Source organism: Belonocnema kinseyi, chromosome 2 (assembly GCF_010883055.1).
Source record: "Belonocnema kinseyi isolate 2016_QV_RU_SX_M_011 chromosome 2, B_treatae_v1, whole genome shotgun sequence".
NCBI classification, from domain to species: Eukaryota; Metazoa; Arthropoda; class Insecta; order Hymenoptera; family Cynipidae; genus Belonocnema; species Belonocnema kinseyi.
In genome coordinates this window covers 40,564,725-40,579,410 of record NC_046658.1, presented here as the reverse complement: position 1 = coordinate 40,579,410, position 14,686 = coordinate 40,564,725, and the positions used below count along the sequence as shown (strand labels likewise).

The following is a 14,686-nucleotide window of genomic DNA, read 5'->3' as shown; positions in this document are numbered from 1 at the left end:
AATAGAGGCTGACTAGATAGACACTCTGCACTGATTGGAGAAAAATTGGAAAGAAGTAGGAGAAAGGGACATTCGGAAAGAATCGGAAAGATTCGTGAGACAGCTCGACGTTCGGAAAGAAACGAAAGCAAAGTTCACATAGCCCTTTCCAATTCTTTTTCCGAACCCTTTCCCAATTCATTCCGAAACCTTTCTTAATCTTTCCGAAACGGCCTTTCCGATTCTTCCCTTTTTTCCGACAGGGTAGTTGTATTATTCCCTGCTTAAAATGACAGCTTGAAATCCAATTGAAACCGGAAAGGAAGCGGTTACATACCCTTTCGGTCCTTACCCGGTTCTATACAGTTTTTATTTGGTCTTTAATTTAATCTTGTGAAATCTATCTGGGTCTATCCTGTCCTTATCCGGGAAATGGTAATACAAAATAAGTTGTTTAAATATTCTACCGGCGCCTACCCTGTTTTATTTGGTCAATGGAAGCAAAATGAAAATAATCATATAAAATTAGAGATCTACGCGGATCCTATCCGGTCTCTATATGGCAATAGACGCTTGTGAACCGGCTACCTGGTGCTACCCGGTTCCTATCTGGCATATGGAATCAGAAATTAAAATAGGGGTTTTCTTTTCTACCCGGTTCCTATCCGATCTCTTTAAGGAACATGGTCACTTGTAAATTATGAAGTGAAAGTTTACCGGCTAACTGATTCTACCCGGTTCCAATCTAGCAAATGGAACCAGAAATTAAAATAAGGATATACTTTTACCCGGTTTCTATCCGGTCTCTCTAAGCCGGCCACTTGTGAATTGTTAAGTTATAATGTACCGGCTACCCAATCTAACCAGGTTCCTATCTGGCAAATAGAACTGAAAATTAAAATGAGGATATACTTTTCTACCCGGTTCCTATTTGATATCTCTAAGGACCTGGTCACTTGTGAATTATTAAGTGCAAGTGCACCTGCTACCCGGTTCATATCTGGCAACTGGAACCAGAAATTGAAACAAGGATATATAATTTTCTACCCGCATCCTATCTGGTCTCTTTAAGGCATATGGACACTTGTAAAATATTTAGTGAAAGTGTATCGGCTACATGGTTCGACCCCGTTCGTATATGACAAATGAAACCATAAATTAAAATAAGGATGTTTTTTACCCGGTTCCTATCCGGTCTCTTTATGGCACCAAGTAGATTAATGACCAATTTCTTAATTATCTTTGCATGTAACTTCTCTTAATATTTGATATTATTTATCACAGAAATATTGTACATATTTCTATAAAATCCTCACTAAAGATAAATGAATTTTTTTAATTCTTGGCTGACCCACATATAATCAGGATAGATTTCCAATAGGAACTGATAACAAAGGGGTACATATTTTTGCATTCCTGATATAATCGTCGATTACTCCAATATTTCTGATACATTCACTAAATATTCCCATACACGTATTCTTTCAATATTCCTAGATATTCCTGGTATTCTTGATATTCTTTATAATCTCAAATATTTTTTATATTCCAAAATATTTCGAAATATCCCTAAATATTCACAAATATTCTGACATATTCCTCACTTTCCTTTTGCGCTCTACAAGTTTTTAAAGATTTCAAATTACACCAAACTTTCATTTTCAGTCACCCTGTTCTCAGCCTTTCTAGAACTGGTGGCTCACGCAGTTTCTCAGGGGAGTAGGGCGAGAGCGATTGCGACCTCATATATATATAGATATATATTACAATTGGAAACGAGTCAGCCGGCCCTCACTGTTTACGTTTCTGTCCTCCTGAATTCAGTCTAAGACCATTTGAAGGCAACCCCCGAAACTTGACTGAAAGCGAGAGTTTGGTGTACAAAATATTTTCAAGTGTTTAAAAGGATTTTAATGAATTTCAAAATAATTCAACGAGATTCAAACATTTTTTTAAATTAAGAAAGATTAAAGTTTCTAAATGAATTTAAAAAGATTTCAAGTAATTTTAAAGAATTTAAAAAGATTTTAGAAGAATCCCAAACAGTACAAGAATTTTCAAGAGATTTTAAAGACTTTCAAATACTTTTTATGAGATCAAGAGATATTTATTGATTTTAAGGGATTTTGTGGCATTTCAATGGATTTCATATCGTTTGAAAAGTCGCTAAAGGAATTTAAAATATTACAAAGCATTTAAAATTATTTTTAAAAAAATCAAAGCAATTTAAGGATTTTCATGTAATTTAAAAATATCATTATGTACTTAAAGATATTTTCAGGAATTTCACAGGATTTAACAGGAGTTATTTGATTAAAAAATTTTTAAGTTTATAATCGAATCCCAAAAGATTTTGAAATATTTAAAAGAGTTCAAGATATTTTTATTGTAGGTAGAATTTAAATGAGTTTTAAGATTTGAAAGTAATTTTAAAGTATAAATAATTTTCTGGAATTCTTCAAAGTCTGTTAAATGTGTTGAAATCTTCGGAAATTTGTAGAAGTCCTTTTAAATCTTTAAAACTTCTTAAAATATATATTGATTTTTTTAAATCTTTTAAAATATCTTGAAATATTCTTAAATTTAGTTTAAATCTTCTTTAATCACATAAAATATTCAATAATAATTTGTCATATTTCTAAAATCTAAAATCTTAGTACATATATTATTATAAGCGTAACGATATTTTTTATAGAGTGGGTTACGAAAATTTGCAGACGGCCCTGCGCAGCTATAAGTTATATTTCAGATTTTTGTTATACTTCAAGCTAGGTTAGCCGACAGGCTTTAGGCGTTAAGAATGCGAAACTTACAAGGTTCGAACCCGCGTCGAATAAAAATTTTCATATCGTGCGATTATAAACAGTGTAGTGATTGTATAATAGTAAATAATAGTGTACTTAAACATTTGAGCAAATATTAGAGTATAATGGTAATAATATAATAATATAAAAGATTAATTTTTTCGGCGAAAAATCGGTTATCATTTTATAGAACTGTTCTCTATAGTTTCAAGACATCTTCGATATAGACTGTATTCAAGCTAGAATTTTAGATTTTATAGAACTATTTTACGTTTTTTGTAACCTGCCTTTTAATAGAGAATACGTCATCGTATCCTCTTACTATAGGATTAGTTCTATAAAACTTAATGCATATATTTTTTTCTTGTATAATACTCATGTAGAAATCCGGTAGATGTTATCTGATCCCAGATAGAACCCAGTCAAGTGCCGGGTATAAACCAGGTCCAATCCAGATTACAAATCGGATACAACTCTTGAAGGTCCTGGATGAGAGCCATATAGAAGCCGGAGATAAAAATATCAATCCAGATAGAATCCGATCAAGGACCGGGTATAAACCGGGGACAAAACCCGGGTCTAATTCCAATAGCGCCAGATAAGAACCAAATTCCATCTGGTTCTTATCTGGGTTCTATCCGCCATTTTAAGCAGGACTTCCTACTGAATCGCGCATTAAATTATAATGAATTTATATTAATAATTGATATTGTTATATCAAATATTACCCATTTCATTTCACATGAAAGAAAGTGAAATTTTTATAAAATGCCGTAATGTCCTCCGTTTACCGAACTAAGTTATGTAAAAAATAACACACAAATATTCTCCGTGTACGCACTTGCCGAGAGCTAAACAGTATAAGTCACAATAATGTAGCTCTGTGACCTATGATGGTATTTCCTTTTGTAAGTTCAAGAATAAAATTCTATGAATAAAACAGGGTCGAATTGATCATTTGGAAATCTGGCAAAATTCAGATGGGCCGATGTGTTTTAAGCGATTTAGTCCGTTGAAATTTATGGATTGGGTCGCTTTAAAATTCTCAATGTTTTATTAAATTGCTTATCCCTACCGATTGAAATATCTGAATATTTACTGAAGATTCTCAGGCTCAGAGAAGCTTCAAAGAATATTCTCCGCAGGCATTCAGGTAGATATTTTTCAAAATTCAGCTAGCTCGTTTAAATGGTCTGAAGGGTTTAAAATATTCTTTTTGAAATTGAAATAAGAATTCGATCATAAATAACAAAAACAGAGAGGCTACCCAACCGATAGAAGTCTCTGAGTATTTTCAAGCGAAATAGCCTGGTCCATTTCGGTCTAAAAGCAGAGTCGATTTGAACAATGCAGTCTTTGAGATAGTTTGAGAGATCAAATTAAATTTCTCTTCATATTATTAACACTTTTTTTTAATTCACGAATTTTCTCATTATACTTATTTACAATTATAACTTATATACTAATATAAAATTTTCTACTTGAATTAAAAAATGTTGCCATTTTTGGCGTATCTCATCCATTTACGAGAAACGCTGTATTAATTCCAATTTTAAGCATTTAACACAAAAGTTAGATATCTGAAATCATCGAAACCTGTAGATTCCGAATTATTATGTTTAAGGCTGTTAACTATGAAATTAAAAAAATCTACTTACAAGCTCTGCTTGTAATTTATGATCGTATTTCTATTTCAATTTCGGAAAGGACATTTTAAAGCCTTTAAAACATTTAATAGAGCTACCTGGACCTTTAAATATATCTATCTGAGTGCCTGTGGAGAATTTCTCTAAGCTTCTCTGACCCTAGAGAATCTTTAGAATATACCCGGGTGGACCGAAGGAACCGAAAGGAGCCTCTACAAAGTACCCTTAAAGACCCCATTGGATCCCCATTCGGTTCCTTTCAAAAAAACTTAAAAAAAGCAGCAAGGTCAACTTTTAAACTGTTAAAATTCGGATTCTACGTTAAAATTTGCATTAGAAACTCACGGAGTAATCGCAATACTTCTTTTTGCAGCGTTAAAAATTTAAAAAATAAAATACCTGTCATTTACATGGGTCGAATGCGCCTTCAAGTGCATCTTATTTTAGTAGTAGTTAATAAGCGTTTCGTCGGTAACTTTAAGAATTTTGTCTGGATGCTAGCGCCACGCAGTGGAAACCTCAGAGAACAACGCTGCGATGCAAGTGAGAGAGAATTTTATTTCTAAACTTTGCGCGCAACATACACCTTGAGCTATTATGGATGCGTTTGAAGTCACCTTCAGCAGAAGTTAATGACATTTTTTAAAATTTTTAACGCTGCAGAAAAAAGTATTGCGATTACTCCGTGAATTTCTAACAGAAAATTTAACGTAGAATCCGAATTTCAACAGTTTAAAAGTTGATTTTGCTGTGTTTTTGAGTTTTTAAAAAAAAAGGACCGAATGGGGACCCAATTGGGTCTTTACGGTAGGGTATCTCAATAGAGTAGCCGACACTCAATATAAGGGTCCTTTGTTAAGCTTTCGGATTAAAATTTAGAAATAATAGATTTTTTTAATTTCAAAGTAAATATTTTAAAATATTTTTAAATTTCAAAGTAAGTAATATAAGATTCAAAAGGAATCTACGGGATTCGATTATTTCAGATATCTCATTTTTTTTAGATGTTTTAAATTGGAACGAATATATCGTATCTCGTAAATGTAATGAGATACGCCAAAATAGACTACTCTAAATAGCTGCCAGCCCGGTACGTGACGAATGTAATAGGACCATTATATGACCGTCGCATCACTCTTAAAAGGACCCAAATCTCTCAGACTATATCCAGAGACTAAATCATTCAAATCGAGCCTGCAGATAGTCTGAAACGGGCTAGACGTTTTCGCCAGAGAATATTCTGAGATTTTCTATCGGTAGATATATGGACCGATTTTTATCATTTTTCCAGGAACAATTTTCTATCCCAATTCGGCCCTAAAAAAAGTTTTCAAATTTAAACGTTTTTTATAGAGAAACGCTCAAAACTTTTAATTAAAATTGAAATATTAGTAATTTCATTGAACTATTTTCGATAATAAAATCATAAGAAAATGACCTGAAGAAAAAATAAGTCTCCTCCATGATGTAAAACATAAATGCCTTCCGAAGAGAACGGGCAAGGAACAGGTAAAGTAACCTTTCCACGATGAAAATGAATCGTCGGTCCTGGATGAGATCCATTCAGATGTTCTAAGATAGATCCAGCTGTGAGTAACTCCTTGCATCCCTTTTTTTTCCATAATGGGCATTTTAGCCTACAGCTTGTTATAGACTCTGTGGAACCACCCCATAGAGGCGTCTGGGGTACACTTAAAAGTCCATTGGAAGAATGAGTCTCACCATTGGTAGTTAATCGGTGTAAAGATCCACTAACTGTACGATCAGCTTCTCTAGAAAGTTCTCCCGTACTAGCTGATTTTGTTCTATCATTCAAATTCAAGCGCTCCTCATCGGATCTTCGAGGAAGGAGCCACCTTTGTGCAGTGGAAGCTGTATTTTCATCAGAGTAGCTAGTGGCTGGTAAACTTTCTGTAGACGCTGCCTTTTCATTAAAACCGATAGAGGGGAATATTCTTGAGATGAGATTTTTTGACCTTGGAGGTAAGCGATGCTTTTCTGAAATTCTTTGTGGCTTCTGACTAGGTTTTTGTGATCCGAAAAGCCTTTCGCGCAGAGAATACTCATTTTCATTAGATGCTGTATTATCGAACCCGAACGATTCGACGAGAACCTTGTGACATACGTCTGCTAGGAGGCATCTTCCTTGTCCTAGACATACGCGACATACAGGACATCGGGTGCTTTTGGCTCTGCAGCCAACGCAGAGGATGTGGCCGTTGACGCATTGTGAAACTGGAGATGCAGCAGTTTCAAGACAAATCTGGATATACATATGCATTAAGAATTAATGTAGAATTTATTATGTTTGGAACAAATTTATCATCTTTCCCCCCTACTTTTTATTATAAACAGAGACCGTTTGTTTCTGAGAAGTCGGAAAGAGTTCTTTTCTTCAACCTCAATTTGAAAGTACCAATTTATAACCCTTACGATAGTAACTATAATTATTTGTCGGTCATTTCTTTTCGCAAGAGAAATTGATGAATTCCGAAATATTCTAATTTAACATTTAAAAACTTCGAACTCTATCAATTCTGTCTTTTTGAATTTTCAAACTGCATACGTATTATTTCAGAATTGAATAGCAATAGAATGAAGAAATGGAATCACTATAATTATTTCACATTTATTTGGAAGAATTTCACAACTCAAAAGTTGGTATATTACAATCTAGAAAAATAGAGAAAGTTGGTCCATTTGGGATAGCAGTACGTTTTGGAAAAAGTCAATTTAAACACATTAAAATCAGTAAACATTTTTGCTTAATGTTCAAACATGTTTCTTTAGATTTCAAAAGTAAATTCTCTAATCTGTGAAGCGTTCAAAACTTAACGATTCCAAACTTCGTTTATAACGAAACAATTTTTTAATTGGTGATGTATGCAAAGCGATGCACACCTGCTACACATAGGTACTACTGAAAGGTTTAATTAAATCCACCATTAGTATCATTACCCAATCTAAACTTAAAAATGTCTCATTTATAAAGGTTCTTTCAGGTGCATTTTTTAATTTTGAATATTTTAAACGCACTATTAACTTTTTTAGTTTAAGCATTGTTTAGTTTCTAACAGCTTGAAGATTATTGTTCATTCTTGAGATGTTTCATATTAAAATATTGTTAAATTTTTAGTTTTAAGCATTTAATAGTAAACGGATTTATGATTAAACATGGCAACAAAATGTTACAAAGTAAAATTGAAATGCTGAATTAAAATATTGTGCAATTCTAAATCAGATAATGAAATATTTTTAACGTTTTAAATCGATCTCATTATGTGACAATGTCAAATTAATGATACTAAAAGCGATTAAAATAAGATTTCTCTCCTAAAAATTAAAAAATTCCCCTGGTTAAAAAATTGATTCACTGCTTTTTTCCTTATTAAGTTATTGCTGTCTGCGAAAATAGGAACCTAACGCGGAAAAAATCTAAAAAATTCGAATTCTTATTAAACTACAAAACGAGGCCCTCTTATGGAGTTTCTGTGTTGAGCCGCCTCTATAATCGCTTCTCCTGTAAAATGAAACTACCGCGCGTTAAGTCCCTTTTTTCGCGGACGGTCATTATTTAAAGAAACATACCGGACACTCAAGAGCTCGAACAACACCAGAAACTGCACTGGTCAACTTGAGCGCTACTTCTGGCAAGGGTCCTTCTAGTGCCAAAACACCTACATTGTTTTTCTCTTTTTTATCACTACTTATTACCTCTTCATTATCTTCAGATTTCTTTTCTGGAGTTGCCCGACGTCGCCAAACTTGGAGACTAATCCTATTATTTTTTCCTATCAAGGAAGCTATGTCTGGCATTTTTAGTCCCAAAACGTCCGCACCATCGACTTCAAGCAAACAATCGCCAGGTCTGAAAATTAAATTTTGAAAAATAGTTTTAAAGTTAATGACCAGACATGTTAAACATTTTTCTTATCTTATTTGAATCAAGTTAAAAGTCAATTTCCTTATTGATTAGTCACATTTTACCTTAATCCTGACATTTCTGCATCACTTCCATTTTCCACCAAACCGACCCACGGATATGGATCCCATTTGGATCTGGTTAGATGGAATCCACGACATTGTTGTCCACTTGATTTGTATTTATCATTTTCTCCATCTTTTTCAGTTTTCCAGTTTAATCCGAGTATTATTTCTTCTCTTCCATTCATATTTTGTACACAAGAAAATTAATTTGCCTCTGATCAAGTCACTACGATTCTATCTTTTTAAGAAAGAGAAAGTGAAAGTTATTTGCACAAAAGATGAATAAAATAAATGATTTTCAGATTCACGTATTCAATATAATTGTTAAATTTAAATATTAAAATTAGTTCATATTTTCTGACTCACATTACACAATTATTATTTCTTTAGATTATTTGTAATTATTTTAAAGCTAAGTTTATTAACTAGTTGCATCACTTAGTAACTCACCCGGGGGAAATGCAAATTAAATTAAATGCATCAGAATAAAAATGTTAACAGACATAAAACTTCTGTACATGCTTCGAATTTTTAGTAAAGGAATTATCTCGGTATATATAAAACACGTCCTTTTCATAGCTGCTACTATACGAAAGTCATGCATGTAGCATCATCGCATCTCGATTGAGCAGTAAAAGTTGCCCAGTCACTTACCTTCACCCAAATACTCGACCTTGCCACTGGGTCTAACTGATCGTTTTCGTTAAACGGACTAAAACTAAGTTCAAACTCCGTGGATCATAAACCTCATTTTAATCAAGTACATTTTTTAAGTGTAAAAAAATTGGTGATTCCCTTTCATCATAGATTTACAAGCCAGATCCACGGCGCAATTAGATCAAGTTTAAATAAAAGTTAAAATTAAATACTCTTTTATTTATTAACCTTGTCTATCGTTCAACCAATATTTCAAGATGAAAATTCAAAAATTGACAAGCCGTTTTTGAAAAATTTCTGTTCGTGCGTTTAATTAACAGACAATGGAGCTAATTTTCTAAGCAGATATAATATTTTCTTTTAGGCTGTATAAAATTGTATTACGATTCAGAATTTAAGTTCAAGTGCTCATATATAACAGTCTAGAACAGGGATTGCCAAACTCTTTTCGCTCTTTCTGGAGAGCGGTAGGGCCGCCATATTAAAAAAATTTTCATAATACTTAAACCCAAGGGGGGACACTTGACTGCCTGTGATGCGGACGTATGCTGGCTTAATTGTCTCGCTGGACCTTCTCATGGTTAGAAAATTAGAGCCGATTAAGAAAAATGGAAAATTTAGTAACATATTCATTAGCGAATTTTAATAGGCAGCTTAAGATTTTCTGGATTATAGCGAGAACATTAAAAAAAGATAGAAAAAAATCGGTTAATAACTTCAAAAGTTATTGCACTTTTGTTACGCTGCAAAGTGGTCCAGTAATGGATTTTCTCGGACAAATTTAGTGAAAATATTAACCGATTTTTATGAACTTTCTTTCCATATTTCTAAAATGATATCACGAAATTGATTCAAGTCAATGAAATTCAATTGTGTCATACCTTTATAACTTCGGTTATTGTAACAGGTATCAATCTCAGCACAATGAAAGGTATTCATGCTAGGTAACCAAAAGTAGTAGCACTCTCGCAGCGGGGAGCCTGCCTTGGAGCCTATCGAGCTGCCCGGCCCGGGGTGGAATCCCCCTACCGCCGGGTAGCCACCCTACCCAGGGTAACAATTTGGGAAACCCTGGTCTAGGGCAGTGTTTCCCAAATCGTATAATCAAACCACAATTACTGAAATTATAAATACTTATCTCAATTAAATTTTAATTGTCTGAATGAATTTCGTGATATAATTTAATAAAATGAAAAAAAGTTCTTGAAAATTGGATAACATCCGAATTAATCAATGAAATATTCACAAATCTTGTGAATGTAACAAAAGTGCAATAAATCTTGAAGTTAATATCTGATTTTATTCTATATATTTTTAACGTCCTTTTTATAATCTAACAAATCTAGCGTAGCCTATTAAAGTTCAATTTATTAATACTTGACCAAAGTTTCATTTTCCTCAATCGGCTCTAATTCCCTGACAACGGAAATGTCACGCGAAGCAAGCAACCGAACGTTCCCCAGAAAGTGTCAAAAAAGTTTGGAAATGCTGGGCTAGGACAGTGGTCGGGCAAATGCCCGACTTACAATATGACATGCTAGGTTACTGGGATTATATCTTAGAACGCTGGCGTACCTGAGACATTTAAATTGGACAGTGTAAACAGAAATCGTAAATTTCATTTTCCGGATTCCCCACAATAAATCGAAGCTGTTGTCCCTTTTGGTTCCACTTTAGAAATTTCCCATGGAGTTTATTACTCTAAAATACGAATATTAGAAAAAATCTTTGATAAGAATTAAAATGTTTGGTCTCTTTAGGTTGTAAATTCAAGTATATCTATAGATTTACTTTTTTTTTAACTTATACTTTGATGTTAAAAAGTCAAACTGGCCTTTTTAAATAAAAATTTAAATTTATTTGTGTAATATTCGCCTTTTCAGTTAGAAAATTCATTTATATTATAAATAGTATATACAGGGTGGACACGCTGGGGATTACATACATGGCGATCTGAATTCTACCCGAATTGCACAACAGCAGGGGAGAAGCCATTATACAGGGGTATTTTCATATTACGCGCCTTTAAAATTGCATTCGGATCGGCCATTCGGTCAAGTCCGTGCATCTTCGGATCAAGTTTATCATAGTTTCCATTGTCGCGTTCGAAACTTCAAATGGATACAAGTATTAAAACAACATAGGTTATGTTACATAGTAATTACAAATAATAAAAGTGTTTAATTAATAATGAAGTGAGACATATGTACTGAGAAGTAAACGTCAATTGTTTTCCGTGCCAATAACATTATGGAATGTCTCCTGAATGACAAATACTATAAAATAGTAATAATATTCTGCGACTCCAATGGGCGAAGAGTGAATTGTGTTTAACGCTTATTTGCAGCAAAAAAGGTATGTTATGAATACATAGAATATGTATTAAGTAAAGTAAATAAAATATTACATGCGTAAACTTTAAATTGACATTACCCACATTTACTTACAGCGTTTAGGACAAACACGTGAATCCGAAAATAACCTCGAAATAATGACAGATCGGCCCGGCTTGTTTATTATACTTTCGATTGTTTATTATTTGCCTAAGAAATGTTTTGTGATTTTGTATGTTTATTACTGACAGTGCCGGCAGTAATAATTTAAACAATAATTACTCAATAATAATTTAACAAACATGAATTATTAATAATTTTAATAACTAACACTTTATTCCTGAAATTAATAACTGATTTCCATTGTTTTTTTTTCACAGATCGATCATAGATGAAATACACATCAGGAAATGCAGATGGATTTTGTGCATTTCAGCTGGTTCATTTCAATGAACATCATTGAAAAATCAATTATCTCTAGACCTTATCCCATGACTGGGCATTGAGGAGAGAAAACATTTTCTAAAATACAAAAAAATCCCTGAATAATTTATTAATTAAAATTCAGGCAAGTTAAATTTCTTCCAGATATCTTTTTGATAAAACTATGTCATCAGAATGAATTCAAATAATTTTTCGAGGCTGATTGAATGAAAGTTTGGAAATCAGATCCAGAGATAGCATTTTTTCAAATAGAATATTTTCTGAAAAAATTGGAATAACAATTCTGGCCTAAAATATCTTGTCTAGATTTATATCTTATACAATTCGATCACCAACGAGTCTCTAATTTATTTTAGTGGTTGATCAAACCAAATTTTTAGATGACGCCCAGAGAAAACTTTTTCTAAAATACAAAAAAATGCCTGAATATTTTATTAATTAAAATTCAGGCAAGCTAAATTTCGTCGAGATATCTTTTTGGTAAACCTATGCCATCAAAATGAATTAAAATTAATTTTCGAAGCTGATTGAATGCCAGTTTAGAAATCAGATCCAGAGATAGCATTTTTCAAAAATAGAATAATTTCTAAAAAAATGGAATAACAATTCTAACCTAAAATATCTTGTCTAAATTTATTTCTAATACAATTCTATCACTAACGAGTCTCTAATTTATTTTATCGGTTGACTGAACCAAATTTTAGGATGAGGTCCAGAGAAAACTATTGCTAAAATATATAAAAATCCCTAAATATTTTATTAATTAAAATTCAGGCAAGTTAAATTTTTTCAAGATATCTTTTTGACAATTTATACCAACAAAATGAATTAGAATTAATTTTCGAGGCTGATTGAAAGCCAGTTTGGAAATCAGATCCATAGATAGCATTTTTCAAAAATAGAATAATTTTAAAATAACTGGAATAACAATTCTGGAGTAAAATATTTTGTCTAGATTAATTTCTGATACAATTCTATCACCAACGAGTCTCTAATTTATTTTATTGGTTGATCAAACCAAATTTTAGTATAAGTTCCAGAGAACAATTTTCTTAAATACAAAAAAATCACTGAATATTTTAATAATAAAAATTCAGATAAGATAAATTACCTCGAGATATCTTTTTGGTACACCTATACCATCAAAATAAATTAGAATTAATTTTTGAGGCTGATTAAATACCAGCTTGGAAATCAGATCCAGAGATAGCATTTTTCGAAAATAGAATAATTTCTAAAAAATGGAAAAACAATTTCAGCCTAAAATATCTTGTCAAGATTTATTTCTGATACAATTCGATCACCAACGAGTCTCTAATTTATTTTATTGGTTGATCAAACAAAATTTTAGGATGAGATCTAGAGAAAACATTTTGTAAAATATAAAAAAATCCCTAAATATTTTATTAATTAAAATTCAGACAAGATAAATTACCTCGAGATATTTTTTTGATACACCTATACCATCAGATTGAATTTGAATTAATTTTAGGCTGCTCAATGCCCAGTCTTGGGATAAGGTCTAGAGATAATTGATTTTTCAATGATGTTCATTGAAATGAACCAGCTAAAATGCACAAAATCCATCTGCATTTCCTGATGTGTATTTCATCTATGATCGATCTGTGAAAAAAAACAATGGAAATCAGTTATTAATTTCAGGAATAAAGAGTTACTTATTAAAATTATTAATAATTCACGTTTGTTAAATTATTATTGAGTAATTATTGTTTAATTTATTACTGCCGGCACTGTCAGTAATTAAGATACAAAACCGCAAAACATTTCTTTGGCAAATAATAAACAATCGAAAGTATAATAAACAAGCCGGGCCGATCTGTCATTATTTCGAGGTTATGTTCGGTTTTACGTGTTTGTTCTAATCGCTGTAAGTAAATGTAGGTAATGTCAATTTAAAGTTTACGCATGTAATATTTTATTTACTTTACTTAATACATATTCTATATATTCATAACATACCTTTTTTTCTGCAAATAAGCGTTAAACACAATTCACTCTTCGGCCATTGGAGTCGCAGAATATTATTACTATTTTATAGTATTTGTTACTCAGTAGACATTCCATAATGTTATTGGAACGGAAAATAATTGACTTTAACTTCTCAGTACACATGTCTCACTTCATTATTAATTAAACACTTTTATTATTTGTAATTACTGTGTAACATAACCTACGTTGTTTTGATACTTATATCCATTTGAAGTTTCGAACACAACCATGGAAACTATGATAAACTTGATCCGAAGATGCACGGACTTGACCGAATGGCCGATCCGAATGCAATTTTAAAGGCGCGAAACATGAAAATACCCCTGTATAATGGCTTCTCCCCTGCTGCTGTGCAATTCGGATAGCATTCAGATCGCCATGTATGTAAGCCCCAGCGTGTCCACCCTGTATATAGTACATTTTAGTATATTTCTTGGCTTAAAGTTAATTTTCTCAGTTCAAAATTAATTTGGTTGCAAATTGTAATATTTTTAGTTGAAAAGTTGTTATTTTTTTCAAAAATTAATTTGTAAACTTAAAGATTAACTATTTTATTTATTTTTGCACTTTTTTAGTTAAAAATTCCATTATTTGGTAAAAAAAGTGTGTATTAAAAAGTCTTGTTTCTTGGTATTTCAAAAATAATTTAATAGTTGAAAAGGTTCCAACTAAATTTTAACCAAAATGTACCCAGTGGGCACCGGGACGTCCTAAAGTCGTCCGTAGAATGTGCCTCTATGTCATATGATTTAACGTCTTTAAGACATCCTTTGGATCTTTTCATGTCTTTAAAAGGTCTTCAGGACGTCCTTAAGACCATTTCATT

At 32.2% G+C, this 14,686-nt stretch overlaps 1 protein-coding gene across 2 annotated transcripts in view; it reads right to left on the bottom strand.

Annotated features, from left to right (window-relative positions):
- LOC117168495 overlaps positions 1-9,012 on the bottom strand; it is a 38,394-nt gene extending 29,382 nt beyond the window's left edge. Inside the window, exons 1-4 of one of the 2 annotated variants that reach the window (XM_033354198.1) lie at positions 8,867-9,012; positions 8,417-8,654; positions 8,018-8,297; positions 5,868-6,692 (exon numbers count right to left, since the gene is read on the bottom strand). In XM_033354198.1, the coding sequence (XP_033210089.1) occupies positions 5,868-6,692; positions 8,018-8,297; positions 8,417-8,601 (1,290 nt within the window). In that variant the 5' untranslated portion in view covers positions 8,602-8,654; positions 8,867-9,012. The remainder of the gene's footprint in view (positions 1-5,867; positions 6,693-8,017; positions 8,298-8,416; positions 8,655-8,866) is intronic. The other variant, XM_033354199.1, reaches the window with a different exon arrangement.
- Positions 9,013-14,686: the final 5,674 nt, after the last annotated feature.